Source organism: Cetorhinus maximus, chromosome 12 (assembly GCF_964194155.1).
Source record: "Cetorhinus maximus chromosome 12, sCetMax3.hap1.1, whole genome shotgun sequence".
NCBI classification, from domain to species: domain Eukaryota; kingdom Metazoa; phylum Chordata; class Chondrichthyes; order Lamniformes; family Cetorhinidae; genus Cetorhinus; species Cetorhinus maximus.
The window spans coordinates 84,318,804-84,334,406 of NC_135890.1; the positions used below are offsets into that span (position 1 = coordinate 84,318,804).

Sequence of the window (15,603 nt, forward strand, 5' to 3'; positions counted from 1 at the left end):
GATCCAAGAGCCCTCCCAGCCCTGAGGTCCAAAACTGCCCTCACCGAGGTCTGACCCGCCCCACCCCACCCCCACTCCTGAGGGCCGACCCTCCCCTTGAGGTCTGATTCCCCCTACTCCAGAGATTCATCCCCCACTATCCCCCACCGCTGGAACCCCCTACCCCTCCCCCCAGTTCTTATCTACTTACCTTAAGACTCTTACCTTCTCCCTGGCCTGTCAATTCCAATGGACCTTTTAACTTACCTGATTTACAGAAGCTAGTGCTGTAAAAAAGAGGTGTGTCCTCCTTCACTTCAACGGAGCTGGACTTCAACGCTGGGCCTGGATCTCACCTGGCTTGAGCCAGAAGGTCAGGCGAGACAGGCACGGAAGGAATTTAACATTAGTAATTGGGCACAGAGTGGCAATCCTACACTGATTACCACCCTGAGGAAGTTAGGGCCCATGATTAGTGTATTGCAATGTCCCACCACTTTCCACATCTGCCCAAAATCCTTCCTGTCCTCCTGCACAATGAGCTAATGATCTACAGCATTGCCAATTGATATGTTGCCAAGGCTATTACTCAAACTGTTTTGTTAAATTGTGCAAGGTGAAGGTTGTAGAATAATTTCCTGCTGTAATTTCCCATTTCAGATTATATCCTGATGTCTTAGAGTTTTTCCAGCGTCTTCACCCCACACTACCAAAACAGATTAACTGGTCATTTAAAACATCATTGTTTGTGGGGCCTCTCCATGCATTATGCTCATTACATTTATCTACAAAATAAGAGTGACTATATTTTTTTTTTAAGTATATTGTTGGCATTTTAGGAAATACTGGGGACATGAAAGGAAAGGTTCAATGTAAAATTCTATTTGCTTCTCACATTATCCCATTTAAAAAAATTGTCTAACCAATAAATTGTTTACAAGTTTTAAAAGAAAATTCATTCAACTATAGGTGTGGCTTTGCAATTTGTGCAATGATGCTTGTTTTAGTTTCTGTCTTGGATGAAGTCATCTGGATCATGTAGCCTTGGCTGTTAACTGATTTATGCTACTCCTCAAACCACTTGATGGTACGAATTATTGAAGGACATTGTAGCATGTGCTTCTTTTGCCTGTGCAACAGTGTACAAGTTGCAAAACATGGCTACCAAGAGGGCACAGTCTCTGAGCAACAATTAACTGCAAACTAGCCTAGCAGCTCCACGAACATGAAATCTATTCATTGTACTTCTCTTCCGAATATATCTATCTCTGTTTTTGCTATGTGATCTAACAATAGTAACTGAAAAGCTTCCAATAAATTCCATTCATGGTGGTTAGTACTTTCAAGTCCAGCACTTCTTTGTCACATTCCCCAGATGATGGAATCACATCTTCACAACTTAATAGCAGATGTCTACTCAATTCTAATACACTAGATTTGCATCACTTACCCTGAGAATTGAGGATGGAAGGCAGCTGCATTTAGTAAGACAATGTTCAACACTTGAGGCTTACCTACCTTGACAATAGGAAAATGACTTCCCTTTGGTTTCCATGTCTTATTGATGTAGGTGAGTAATGCATTGATCTTAAATAATATATACTCTAATTCACAAAGCATCAAGGATTACTGATAAAAAACTAGGGAATAAAAAGTAAGCTTAATTAATTGGTCAGAAGCTAATCTGGAAAAGACAGGCAAAGGAAACTATATTATTCTCAATGGCCTACCTGATATTCAAATGATGGGCTTAGCTGATAGTTTAGCATCTCTTGATGGAACACTGGTGTGATACTTCCTGACATCGGGGGAACAATCCACACCCAGTCTGCAGGGCACCCCCCTCGACATCTATACTCATTTTCCATGTGTTTCATGAAGGATTCCGTAGCAGAGTGGTGATCCACAATTGTCACTTTATCAGACTAAATAGGCAGAAAAAACTTTCAATGAGCACATAATCTGTATATTTATTTGAAAGAAATTACATTATATGAAGCTTGTACTTACCTGAAAGCTGTGGAGGACAGCAATATTTATTTCAACTAATGCTTGATCTTTCCAAAGGGAAGATGTCTTTCTAGTGTCAAGTCCCATTTGTTTTGCAACATTCTGCAAGATAATCATATGCAAATAATTTAATTACCCCTTCCTGTTAATAGCAAATTAAACACTAGCAATTGGACGGGTAGTGTATTAGGTTTCACTGCATAATTGGTGAGGCAACCATTGTCTGATGGTCATTTTTCACCTTTCTGTATGTTTATTAGCAACCATTCAATGAAATTATTTTCATATTGCTGGCAGCTTTTGGTTCCATGATACTGGGATTCTTCAAGTGCAGACTTGTTGAATTCCGAGGAGGATCATTGGTGTCATCGACAGTGGCCCTTTTAAACTGTTTCTGGACTGGCCAAGGCCTCTTTGCAGCCACCCAACATCAGTGGGGTCAGCAAGATCATCCAGGCTGTCGAGGTGGTGCAGTCCAAACAACAACTCACATTGTCAAGGAGTGCCTGCTGACTAAACTTGAAAACGAACTCAAAGAACTACATCTAGTAACTGACAAAGCTATTGATTGGCTTTGTGACTATGCACATGCTAAATAAATAAATAATGAAATTATTTTAAGGGCTCAGTCAAATATTACCAAAGGAAACCCCTAACTAATTTGATTACAATATTCCGTGCAAGCAAATTCAAATCCATATGTGGAAATGATTTTTAATCATGGTCAGACTTCAATTATGGGTGCCAAGATTTTCTGAAAATATCTAAGATAGGGTTCTTGAAAAATCTTGGCCATTTGCTGAACATTGCACAGGATGCAGTTTGGTGTCCGGTCATGGAAAGCCTCTTGAGCAGTTAACTATGAAGAAACAAAAGAGAAGCAAAACTAAGCAAAGGAAACATAAACAATGGAAACTAAGAAAAGTTGGAAGAATCAGGAAAGGTGAAGAGCAGCAAGGAGAAAATCTGAGAAACTGAGAGCACAAACAAGGACTAACAGCAGGAAATAAATAGGTACAGTGATTTATTTCTGCTTTATGATAAACTTTGATCACTTTTTTCTGTATGTATGAACGAGAAACACAGAGAAAGCTTCCTTGTTTCCATTGTTTTTGCTTGGTTTGTTCACACTGCATACAGAGGAGCAATGTGTAACTTCCTGATGGCTCATTTGGTATGAACACTAGTTGGTGCGAAATTCCACCACATGGAATAGAAAAGTTGCGGATTCAGTCTGTGCTAAGTTCATTGAATTCAAACAGGTCAACAATAAGAATGCGTGCTGTGATGAAAATCAATCTTGATTCTCGTCCAAAGTGCCATCTGAACCTTCTTGCTGAAAGTATGTTGATATGGACACTGGGTAAGGATTGGAATGTATTTGGTTTTAATGCCTCCATAGTTGAACAAACTACTAGTATTCACAGTCCTGGTTTAGTCATGAACATTTTCTACTTGAAAACATAGAAAATTTAGCAAAATAGGAGCTGGAGTAGGTCATTCGGCCCTTCGAGCCTGCTCTGCCATTCAATATGATCATGGCTGATCCTCTATCTTAACGCCATATTCCCACTCTCTCCCCATTCTCTTTGATATCATTAGAGTCTAGATATCTATCTATTTCCTTCTTGAACATATTCAGTGACTTGGCCTCCACAGCCTTCTGCGGTAGGGAATTCCATAGGTTCACCACCTTTTGAGTGATGAAGTTTTTCCTCATCTCAGTCTTAAATCAGCTACTCCATATCTTGAGACTGTAGCCCCGTGTTCTAAACCCCCACCCCAGCCAGAACAAACATCATCCCTGCATCCATTCTGTCCTGCCCTGTCAGAATTTTATGTTTCAATGAGATCCCCTCTCATTCTTTTAAACTCCAGTGAATACAGGCCTAGTCGACCCAGTTTCTCCTCATATGACAATCCTGCCATCCCAGGAATCAGCCTGGTGGACCTTCGCTGCACTCCCTCCATGGCAAGTATATCCTTTCTTAGGTAAGGAGACCAAAAACTGCACACAATACTCCAGGTGTGGTCTCACCAAGGCCCTGTACAGCTATAGTAAGACATCCTTCCTCCTGTACTCAAGTCCTCTCGTAATGGAGGCCAACTTACCATTTGCCTTCCTAACTGCTTGCTGCACCTGCAGGCTTGCTTTCAGTGATTGGTGTACAACGACACCAGGCCCCTTTGTACATCAACATTTCCCAATCTATCACCATTTAAGTAATACTCTGCCAGTCTGTTTTTCCAACCGAAGTGGATACCTTCACACTTATCCACGTTATACTGCATCTGCCATGTATTTGCCCACTCACTCAACTTGTCTAAATCGCCTTGAAGCTTCTTAAAATCCTCCTGTAGAGTGAAATGGCAGCACGGGGCAGAACCTTTAAGAGAGAAAGGGAGGTAACAAATTTGGTAAAAACCAAAAAACTTGTGGTATTCTGAAGCCTCTTCATGATTGGGGCACTGTCATTCCAACAGAACTTTACATGTAGCAAAATTTAATGGCATATCAAGCACTAGCCCATATAGAGAATGAAAGTTTCTGGAGTGCATAATCTATTAGCAAACCTTATAAGCATACTGTCAACATCATTCCTACTTTATAGACACATTTTTGTGAATGGGTGTTTCTAATATTCTTCTGGCCAGGTGTCCCACCTTCCGCTCTCCATACACTTGTGTTCAACCAAACTCTGCTAAGCATAACCTTATCCTAACTTAGCTGACATGGAACATTACAGGATGCTAAAGCAAACTACTGCAAATACTGGAAATCTGAAATAAAAACAGGAAATGGTGAAAACACGCAGCAGGCAAGGCAGCATCTGTGGAAAGAGTTAATGGCTGGATTTTTGCTAAATTGGGCCAACTCGGGAGCTGTTCAGAAATGGTGGATAGGACTAGATTCAGAGATTTCCACCCCCATTCTCATTTCCAGCAATTTTCACCAGCGTAGGTTAAGGATGCAGGCAGTTGACCCATACCAGCACTCCCACCCTTGTCATCTCCATTGTGGGGATGGCCAGTTCAACACCCATGTGCTGTGCAATTTTAGTGGACTTAAGCCCCATTTGTAAGAATATGTAGTTCACAGCCTCTCAGAGGAGTCGTGAACCATGGGGAGCCCCTGACCCAAGTGCAGAACCAAAATTAAACAGTTATCTGCTCCTAGGATTCTTTCATTGAGAGGCTTTGAAACATTAAAAAAGTTTTTCAGATTCAGCAGTTAAATGTTGTAAGATGGATGTGTTTTTACTGCAATGATTGATTTTAAGACCCTGATCTGCACAGGTAAGTTGACCATTACATTGATCAGCAGTGTGTAATTATTGAAGTGCATTAGAGTACTTTTCCCATTTGGAAAAGTGTTTTTATGCATTCAACAACAAAGAAAACACTGCTTACTATCACTACTGGAATAATCGGAAATGAATTAAAGGCCCAGAGTCCATTTAAATTGAAAATGGAACCTTCAGCAGATTTTACTTATGGAGAAATAGAACAGCCACCGCTCCTTGGTTGCTTTGATTGACGGGACATCTAGTGTAGCTTAGGGAAAATGGCCATCTGCTTAATCAGCTTCAATAGGCTCCATTGTTTATATTTCTCAGGATTTGTTTTGACACCTGAGTCTTTTATGAATGCTTGGCTGAGTTTCAAAAGTTTATGTACCATTTATCTCAGCAGGGGCAGTGTTCACATTTTGATTGACAATTTTAATAGGTTATTAAAGGATTATCTGTCTTTGATGTTGGAAGTGAGTAAATCTTTGCTTTTACAACAGATTGATGTGAGGGGATTTAATGAGAGCAGTTTTTATGAATGTGAGCTTTTTTCAGTATGAAATGCGTTTGAATGACAGCTTGATTAGATTGTTAGAAGCTTACTTTTTTAACATGCATTTCGATGATACCCTGAAGGCTGTCCATATTGGATATTGGATGAGTGGCAGGATAAATGAGGGGCATGGGTAGAAAAATGGGGGCTATGAGGGGCTTGGAGGCAGCAGGGAGAGTATAAGGGGGCATATACAGATATGAGTGGGCATGTAGAGGTTATGAGGGGTGCCTCAGGGAGCTCTCTGCGCTCTTTTGCGAAAGAGCACACTCCCAACTCAGGGAAAATCCCCCCTCTGCCTGCACAGGGAGCTCACAGCGCTTCCAGGTGCATGTCACACTGGGCGAGCCTTAATTGGCCCGCCACACGTAAATTGGCAGTGTTGACCCAATCAGGGGCGCTAATTGGGTTTGCTCCTGCCCGTGCCCGTCCCCACACAACCCCCCCGACAAGGGGAAGATTCTACCCAATGGCACCAAATGAATTCACTCCAGTGTTGTCATTCTGAATTAGCTTGGCCACTTCAGTCATCTAGAACCCTTTTTGTGACAAGTCACTCTTGAAGCTTCTGTGAGCCACACACAATCCTGACTCGGAACTATGTTGCCATTCCTTCACTGTAGCTGGGTCAAAATCATGGAACTCACTTCCTAACAGCACTGTGTGTGTACCTGACCACATGGTTGCAGCAGTTCAAGAAGGTGGCTCACCACCATCTTTTCAAGGGCAATTAGGGCTGGGCAGTAAATGCTGATCTAGCCGGCGACGCTCACATCCCGCTTTTCTTGGTCTTTCGTAGCTTCTTCCATTTATCTATGTGCACAGAGAACTGTGCACATAGTGCATAGATGTGCACTGAAAGTATTCCCGCTGGTGACATTCTAGAAATGTGCCCAAATCATGACAGCTTTTCCCATTCTCCATGCACACTTTATCAGTTAGCCCCGACAAATCTGTTTTCAATGTTGCTGTAAGGTCAATGTCATCAGCAAATCTGAGTTTAATATCTTGCCACATTCCTCCAATATCACCTTTCGGTGCAAGATTCATTACTATTTCCAGTATTATATTAGATAAAGCAGGTGATGGTGTGCATTCTTGTCTCATCACCAACTGGTGATCTAAACCATTCTGTCAATCCACTTTAACAGCACTCAAGGGCTTATTGTAGGCGTTTTCTATTGGCCAAATAAATTTTCTCAGGAATATTACACATCCTCAATAACACAAATCTTCAAAGAGTGAAAAGCAGCACTTACAGAGGAATCAGCTTTCTGAGTATATTGAGTGAGGTATCTTAATTAGACACCACAGAGAATGAAAACATATATACAAGTGGTGCTGCTTGCAGACCAAATTGGTTTTGGGCCAGAATGATGTAATTTAACTCAACTGTTTGTGATAAAACAGTTTTTAGAAAAACGTACAGAACACAAACATTGTTAACCCAACTTCAGTGGTCTTCAGCAGGCCTTTGGCAGTGAATAGTAAATAGGGATATGGCGCTTTAAGCAGTCGAGCGGAGCAATTTATGTTTGTGGGGCAACAGAAAATACATCAACCGGTCGGTATCGTTTCCAGATTCACTTCCAGATTTACCAGCTTTAAGCTGACAGTCAACATTCCAACTCCAGCTTGTTAGTGTTCAGCAGAATTGAAGATTGTCTGTGTTGTCTATTATATCAGTTGAAAGATGGCTGTCAGACCCAATCAGATCAGTTGGATGGTGGAACTGGAGCTGTCAGACCCCATTGGACATTGGGTTCTCCCACTGTTGCTTACACATAAACATGAGGAAAGAATGTTTCATGATAAGCTAAAGATTTTTGAGAGTTGCAGTTACAGGTATATTTGATATTTATCTCAAAATAATTTGCATAAAATGTTCCTGTATGTTGTAATGATATAAAAGGAACCAATCGGTCACAGGGGATTGTACAAATGCACTGTGGGTTCATTTATTAAGAACAAGCACATTGCACATATATACATGATTGAAAGCTTGAAGACATCAGGGCTGCAGGGCTGTGTGCGCTGTGTTCTGCTCTAGGCTGAAATGAAACTGAGGATGGATCACATGACACACTTCCCTTAATGTGATGGCATGTTGCTATCCTTTAAAGGCATCAACTGGGGAATTTTGTGAACATTTTAACAATATCCTCTTGACCTTCCTTCTCCTATAGTATCTGGGATAAATGTCGCTGTAGCTGCTTTCATGCGCTTTTCTAAAGTTCCCCCTGCCACCCCCGTAATAATCACAACCTTCTCTGGCCTGATTTTTATGATGGTTTTGCTTTTGTTTTGTTTGACTCTCCCTCACTTGCTCTCAATCCAGCCACACCCTGGTCACTTGCCTTTCCTGTCTGAGCTAACCCAGTGCTGGTCGTCTCGACACGCTCTCCCACTGACTGAACTGACAGGCTATGTGCTACAATCTCACCACGAGGGATTACCAGCTCTATATTTGTGCACTATCTCTGCAGTGTCTTCAAAGCCTTTCTGTGCAGTCACTACTCTGTGATTACTCTCCAACTCTGCAACTTCGTTGTGGTCTGTCTGTCTGTCAAGGGCCGTCACATGCCATGTAGCATGTATGAAGTTCTTCATGTCGTTCATATCTGTACTTAATCTTGCTGCCAGGCTGAGCTCTATGTCATTTAGAAGGAACCACTGATGAACACCATGGTGCGTGTATTGTAATGATATAAAAGGCACCAATCACTCATGAGGGATTGTGCAAACACATTGTGGGTTCATTTATTAAAAACAGTGACCTTGAACATAGATACATGGATAGAAACTGGAGGACATCAGAGCTGCAGAACTGTGTGTGCTGTGTTTTGCTCAAGGCCAAATTGAAACTGAGGCTGGATCACATGACACAGACTTCCCTTAAAGTGATGGCATTCCGCTATCCATTAAAGGCATATTACAACAAAAATAAATAAGTAAAATAAATCTGATCCTCCACTGTCACTGGGTCAAAATCCTGGAACTCCCTCCCTAAGAGCATTGTGGTTGCACATACACTGCATGGATTGCAGAAGTTCAAGAAGGCCACTCACCACCACCTTCTCAAGGACAATTAGGGATGGGCAATAAATGCTGGCCTAGCCAGCGACACCCACATCCCATGAAAGAATATTTAAAAGAAAAGGTGCTGAAAGGCAGTCTTTAAAGAGAATTCATTTTCAAAAATAAGGAGGATGTATTCTGGCATGAGTGAATTAACCTGCTTTGTTTCCACATTGATAAATTGTGCTTGCAGAATTACTAGTGCTTGGTAATAAAATAGCGAGTAAAGTTGGAACAGTGATGAGTTTTGCTTAATATTAAAAATTATACTGAGATTCCCATGTTTAGGATCATTTGGCAATGTACTACTGAAATGTATGATGTGTCCCGTTGGCCTGTTTGTGAGTGACTGGTTGTGTTCAGTCATTTTCCTCAACTGTGAAAGAGATTTTCAATTTGTTTACATGCTGAAAATGGCAGTCCCTTTGTTACCGAACCGTAACTGGGGAGAGAACCTACACCATTGCATTGGAAGTGTTAACATCCATGGGAAATATGAAGAGCTACATTAATAATTAGTAAGAGTACAGTAGATTTCAAAGCACAGAAAAGAGGCATTCGGTTTACCTTTTATTTACTTATATTCAGGATCTGGGCAATGCTGACAGGGGCCTATTTACTGCCTTACTTACTTACTACAAGGGATATTCAGTGATGAATGGGTTATGTCATGAGAATTCAAAGAAGTTTTATCATTTACAGGGCTCAAATCAGGAGTGTGACTGAACATTGGTCTGGATGTTCGTAGCTACAACAACACTCGAGTAGTCTGACAAAAAAAGGTCCACTTGATCGGTGTTCCTGCCATTGACAAGAATATCAATATTCATTCCTTCCACCACTTACAGAATCAACTGCAGCAACTAATCGAGATTATTTCAAAAGCTCTCCCCTGCAACTTCTACCATGAAAAGGGACAAAAGCAGCAATGCTGTGGGAATACTATCAATCCCATTTCATACACCATCCTGACATAAGCATGCATCACTGTTCCTTCATTGTCACTGGGAAAACAGCCTGGAATTCCCTACCTAACACCATCGTGGGAGCACCATTGCCACAAGGACTGCAGGAGTACCAGGATACAGCCTACCATAGCCTTCCTAAGGCAATTAAGAATGTGGAGTAAATGCTCACATCCAAGAGCAACATTTTTAAAAACACCTTCTACCAATTGCTCTGGCAAGTCATTTAATGCGAAATGTCGGCATGTCAACAAGGGAGAGATAAACAGAGCAAGTGAGAGAGATAGAGAGAAGTATTTTGTATAGGAAGGTTGTAAGGCGAAAATTTTAAACAGAGCACTGGAAAAACTTTAAGTAAGCTCAAAATGTCAATGCTTTTGGATTAATAGTTAGCAGTCATTTTGTTTTAAAAAAGAAAGGCTTGCATTTATTTAGCTCCATTCATGATCTCAGGATTTCCCACAACACTTTACAGCCAATTAAGTAGTTTTGAAGTGTAGCCACTGAAGTAACGTTAGAAAGTCTACAATGATGACCCACTCATGCCTTTTACTTTATATCTTTATGTGAAAGTAGGTTTACTGATTGAACTAAAAGGTTTTGATAATAAATAGCCATTTGGTCATACAGAACTTGAGTATTGCTGATAAAGAGACATGCCGAAGCTTTAACAAAATGTCTCTTTTTCAGCGATTTGATAATAGCTGTTGCTCTATATGGTCACTCACTGGGAAATAAAATAGTTTAATGATTCGTAATTAGTCTTGCCGCACCAAGTGTTTAGTTGGCCTACTTTCAAAGAGATTGAAGAAGTACACATGCAAAAGATAGTTAGCTGCTTGAGAATGATAACCTTTGTAACCTTACACCCTTCGGTTATCCTGTTGCACAAGTAGGCAGAGCAATATGAGGCAACTTCCAGAAAAGTAAGTTGCTTAAACTGTTTATGGGAATAACCGGTGCCACTGAAGCATGAAAATACCTATGGCACGCTATTATTCATAAACACAAGTAAAACTTTTATATTCATGGATCTTTTAAGATTGTCAACTTTTTTTTGTACTATAGCTATTGGTCATTTTTTGCTGCTTTGCTTGGTTGCATATATTACTTCAAATCATTTGAAATTCACTGTAAAACCTGTGCCATTTGTTCACATTCCCTGAATGTGCACTCTCATGCTATGAGGTTTAGAATAATCTAGTTTGTCCAACATCTGGAAAGAGTATAAATTGGCTGGTACTGAGAAATGTCACCCTTAGGAGTCACGACCACATATGAGGCATTATGGAGCTGAGTTAAGGTTCAAAATGGGATTTCAGCAACAAGTGACTATTTGAAAGGTTCTAAGTAAGCACAATATCCACAAGAAATCAACGAATCTCTGGTTTCTGGAGCCAACCGAATGGTGGAGTGATGTCTGTTAAAATTACATGCTGTAGAGTAAGTGAAAGATATGGGGCAGGATTTTCTGGGCCCGACATAAGTGGGCATCGTTGTGGGCAGGATGGGAAAATTTGAAGAGCTGTTGGCTTTTAACAGCTCTCCAAATTTTACTGTCGCACCCACGACAATGCCTGCCAGTATTAGGGCCGGAAAATCCTGCCCTTGGCCTAAGGTGTGTAACTGATTTAATAGTCTTGAATTAAAGCAAATTGTCCTTTCATATTTAGAAATATAACTTTCTATTAATAATGCTTCAAAGCAGAAATTTAACATCGACTACATTTTATAAGCTGGATGTGTGCAAAACAATGGCTGGGTTGTATTTCCAAATATAATTCAAATGGCCAAAACTTGGTTAAAGAGATAGGTTTTAAGTAAAGTGCTTTGGAATGTCCTGAGATCATAAAAGGCGCTACATAAATGTTCAATATTCTATTTTTAAAAGGTCATTCGTTTCACCCTGTGATAAAGGTAATGGTCAGCAGAAACATTTCTATGTTGTTCTAAAAAGGAAATAGAAGCTACCTCTAGAACATAATATCGAGCGGCATCGCAGAAGTCACGGACTCCGATTTCTGTTCCCATATACCATCCACTGAAAGGACAGGCTGTAAACTCAAGGCCTCCAATATCCAGAAGCATGTTTGAAACGGCTGGTAGGCCATACCACTTCAAGTTCAGATCTTTAAACCATTCGAACCTAAAGGACATTCCGAAGGTTACAGAAATGCGAACAGCAACATAAGACTCGACCTTTTTTAGCTGTTGTATTATGATTCTAGATTATTGTTATTTTATTTGAGTAAATAGCCCCCTCTTTCATACTTATCAACCCCTTTCTTCACACACACTCTTGCTGCCTGGACTAAGAGACAGGAATGCAGATGGTTCTCAGACAGGCTACGAATGGCACCTGTAGCTAGATACTCGGAGCCACTAGAAACTATTGACCCTACCCATCACTTCTCCTTTCCATTTGCTGGGAGACACAGCTATCAATGCCACATTTTATGTCCTGTTCCACGTGGAAACTGCACTTTATTTGGGTTCCCACCGAGTAACATCAAGTCTAATGGCCAAAGTGTGGAAAAAAATTACTGCAGCTAAATGAACAAATGTGGCTACTTTTAAATATAATTTGGAGTGAAATCAATGTTCATGGATAACAAACTGCACCCAATTGGAATTAACTGTAATATTAATCAAAAATGTTCATTTGAAAACTCAGGTAAATTTCATGCTTCATAACGGAAGCTAAAACAATATTAGAATTGTAAATAATCAAATGATAAATGTTTTACAAAAACTGTTCTCAACAAAGCTGTACGTACTTAGGATGCCTGAAAGGTACTTCCAAGATCAGTTCTGGGGGTATCTCAAATAGTTCAGGGTCATTCCCATTGGCTTGAAGCAAAAGAGGGAGGATGTCAAAGCAACCTTTAGGTCCTTTCCAACCTTGTTGCATACAAATCTGCATCAATAATAATCCACAAAGAAAATATAACATTCAGAGAAGCAGTATGGAAACATCCATAAATATGACTAAATAACATAAGTTGAAACAAACTGTTCTTTGATATACTGGACCTCAGTTAGCTCCACAGAGGCAGGGTCTCCAATGACTGAGCCATCAGGTTGTTTGTACCCAGCATATCGTATCAGCTGGCTGTTCCAGATTCTGAAATCATGGTTGCCATCTGTTCGTTGTGGGAATATTGTGATAGCAGACCTGTAAAATCATCAATCTTATAATTGTTGAACGGTGTTACACTGACATCTATTGACGTTAATTGAAACTAATATGTTTTCTAAAATAAAATAACTTTAAAATATTTAATTACATACATGGATTTTCATTTAAATTAAATTATAACAACATTGTTTTTATATTGCGCCCTTAACATAATAAAACATCCCAAGCCGCTTCACAAAGGCATTATGAAACAAAATATGATGCCGAACCACAGAAGGGGATATTTGGACAAATGGCCAAAAGTTTGGTCACAGAGATAGGTCTTAAGAGTGTCTTAAAGAAACAAAGCAAAATAGAGAAGCAGAGAGGTTTCTGGAGGGAATTCAAGAACTTATGGACCAGGCATCTGAAGGCACAGCCACCAAAGATGCAGTGATTAAAATTGAACATGCTCATGAGGCCAGAATAAGGAGAGCACAGATATCTTGGGGAGTTGTGGAGCTGGAGCAGATTATGGAGGTGGGAGAATCGAAGACTTGGAGGGATTTGAAAACAAGGATGAGAGTTTTAAAATCCAGGCATTAATTAACTGGGAGCCGGTGTAGGTCAACGATCACGGGGGCAATGGGTGGACAGAATTCGGTGCAAGATAGGATGTAGACAGCAGAGATTCAGATGACCTCAAGTTTACCGAGTGCAGAATGTGGGAGGATGGTCAGGAGTGTGGTAGAATATCCCCTCAGGTGTAGTAACTGTGGGTATAGCCTCTCCTGTTGTCTATCAGAGGTCACGTGATGCCTGACAAGACTCCTGACCAAGCATGTAGCACCTCAAAAGCTCTCTGTAATAAGGTTATCTGTTTCTTGTTGAAACCTGTCCGCTCTATCAAGTTATTACATTTTGCTGCGAGGGTAAAATAGCTCCGACACTGCACCTCGCCTTGTTAACGTGAGTACATCGAATCTTAAGAAAATGAAAACATTACTCACCAATCATGCCACTCTCAGCAGAATCGATCCTTATGATGCAACTATGGAAGACTGGAGCCAGTATATAGAACGCCCTGGCTTTTATTTCTTAGAGAACGAAATTACCGTGGAGGAAACACAGAAATCCATCCTTCTGTGTGTATGTGGCAGTGAGACATACAATCTCATTCACAACCTGACGGCCCCGAGCGCGCCCAATTCTAAGTCCTATAATGAATTAGTGGACCTCGTGAAAATGGATTTTCATCCAAATCCACCCATAATAATGCAACATTTTAAATTTAATTCCAGAGTTAGGGCCCCGGGAGAGCACATTGCAACCTATATAGTTAACCTTAAGCAGTTGACAGAACACTGCGACTTCAGGGACACATTAAATGAGATGCTGCGGGACTGATTAGTTTGTGGAGCTCAGGACGTCACCATTCAGCCCCGCTAACTCGCCAAGGTCAACATCGGTATTAAGTGCGCCCTAGGAATCTCCCTCGCCATGGAAAGCGCTGCAAGAGACTCGCAGGGTTTGCACCACATACAACATGGCGCTGTTCTTCATGTGGGGCAGGAACCTAGTGCCAAGCGTGGCACGAAAATCAGGCCCACAGCATCGAAGAGGGAGGCAATGTCCGATATTAGAAACATGAAAAGGCCGAGTAGAAACACTTCAGCAGTGACTCCAAGGTTAATTTGTTATAGAGGTGAAGGTGACCACGGACCGGACACATAAATTCAAGGAGGCAGAATGTCATTACTGCCATAAGAATGGTCACGTAGTAAGGCAATGCAGGGCAAAGTCGAAACAGCCCGTAAAGCAGCAAACCAACATGATTGAATTAAAAAATACAGCAGAATCTGAAGCTGTCAACACTGTCGTTTATTCCCTGTATAATGTAACAACTGTAAAAACTGAACCCATCACTGTCACAATCCAAGTTAATGAGAAGGCACTATTAATGGAGGTGGATACAGTGGATCTCAACTGCAGTGGTGGGAGAGCACACTTTCAAATACCTTAACTAGGGTAGACAGCCAATAAACCTGGAGCAGACAACTGCTAAATTAAAGATATACACTGGGGAATCTATTCAGGTAAAGGGCATCTCCACAGCACCAGTGCCTTAGAGGCAACTGACAGCCCAACTGCCAGTGATAATAGTGAAAGGAGAAGGACCCAGTCTTTTAGGGTGAGACTGGTTACAGAAGATCAAGCTTGGCTGGTCTGAGATATTTCACCTGAAAACAGGAGGAGTTCCTGAACTGCTAAGGAAATATGACAGGGTATTTCGGGATGAATTAGGGAAGTTAAAAGGCGTGCAGGCCAAGATATATGTGGATCCTCAGGTGACACCACGTTTCTTTAGGGCCAGACCTGTGTCTTATACATTGAAGGAGAAGGATCTGAACTGTGCTGGTTAGAAAAACTGGGCATCATCCAACCTGTCCAATTCTCGGAATGAGCAGCACCCATAGTTCCAGTGGTTAAGCCTGGCCAAAACAGACGCATTTGTCGGGACTATAAATTGACCGTGATAAGGCAGAAAAACTAGACAAGGACCCCATTCCAAAGATAGATGACTTATATGCAAAGCTGGCTGGAAGCAAG

General features: G+C 41.0%; 1 protein-coding gene across 1 annotated transcript in view; it reads right to left on the minus strand.

The window, feature by feature from the left end:
• Nucleotides 1-15,603, minus strand: part of nos1 (nitric oxide synthase 1 (neuronal)) — a 98,649-nt gene that overhangs the window by 45,717 nt on the left and 37,329 nt on the right. The window contains exons 8-12 of the mRNA XM_078554027.1: nt 12,909-13,050; nt 12,653-12,792; nt 11,847-12,021; nt 1,990-2,091; nt 1,710-1,904 (exon numbers count right to left, since the gene is read on the minus strand). Coding sequence (XP_078410153.1) covers nt 1,710-1,904; nt 1,990-2,091; nt 11,847-12,021; nt 12,653-12,792; nt 12,909-13,050 — 754 coding nt within the window. The remainder of the gene's footprint in view (nt 1-1,709; nt 1,905-1,989; nt 2,092-11,846; nt 12,022-12,652; nt 12,793-12,908; nt 13,051-15,603) is intronic.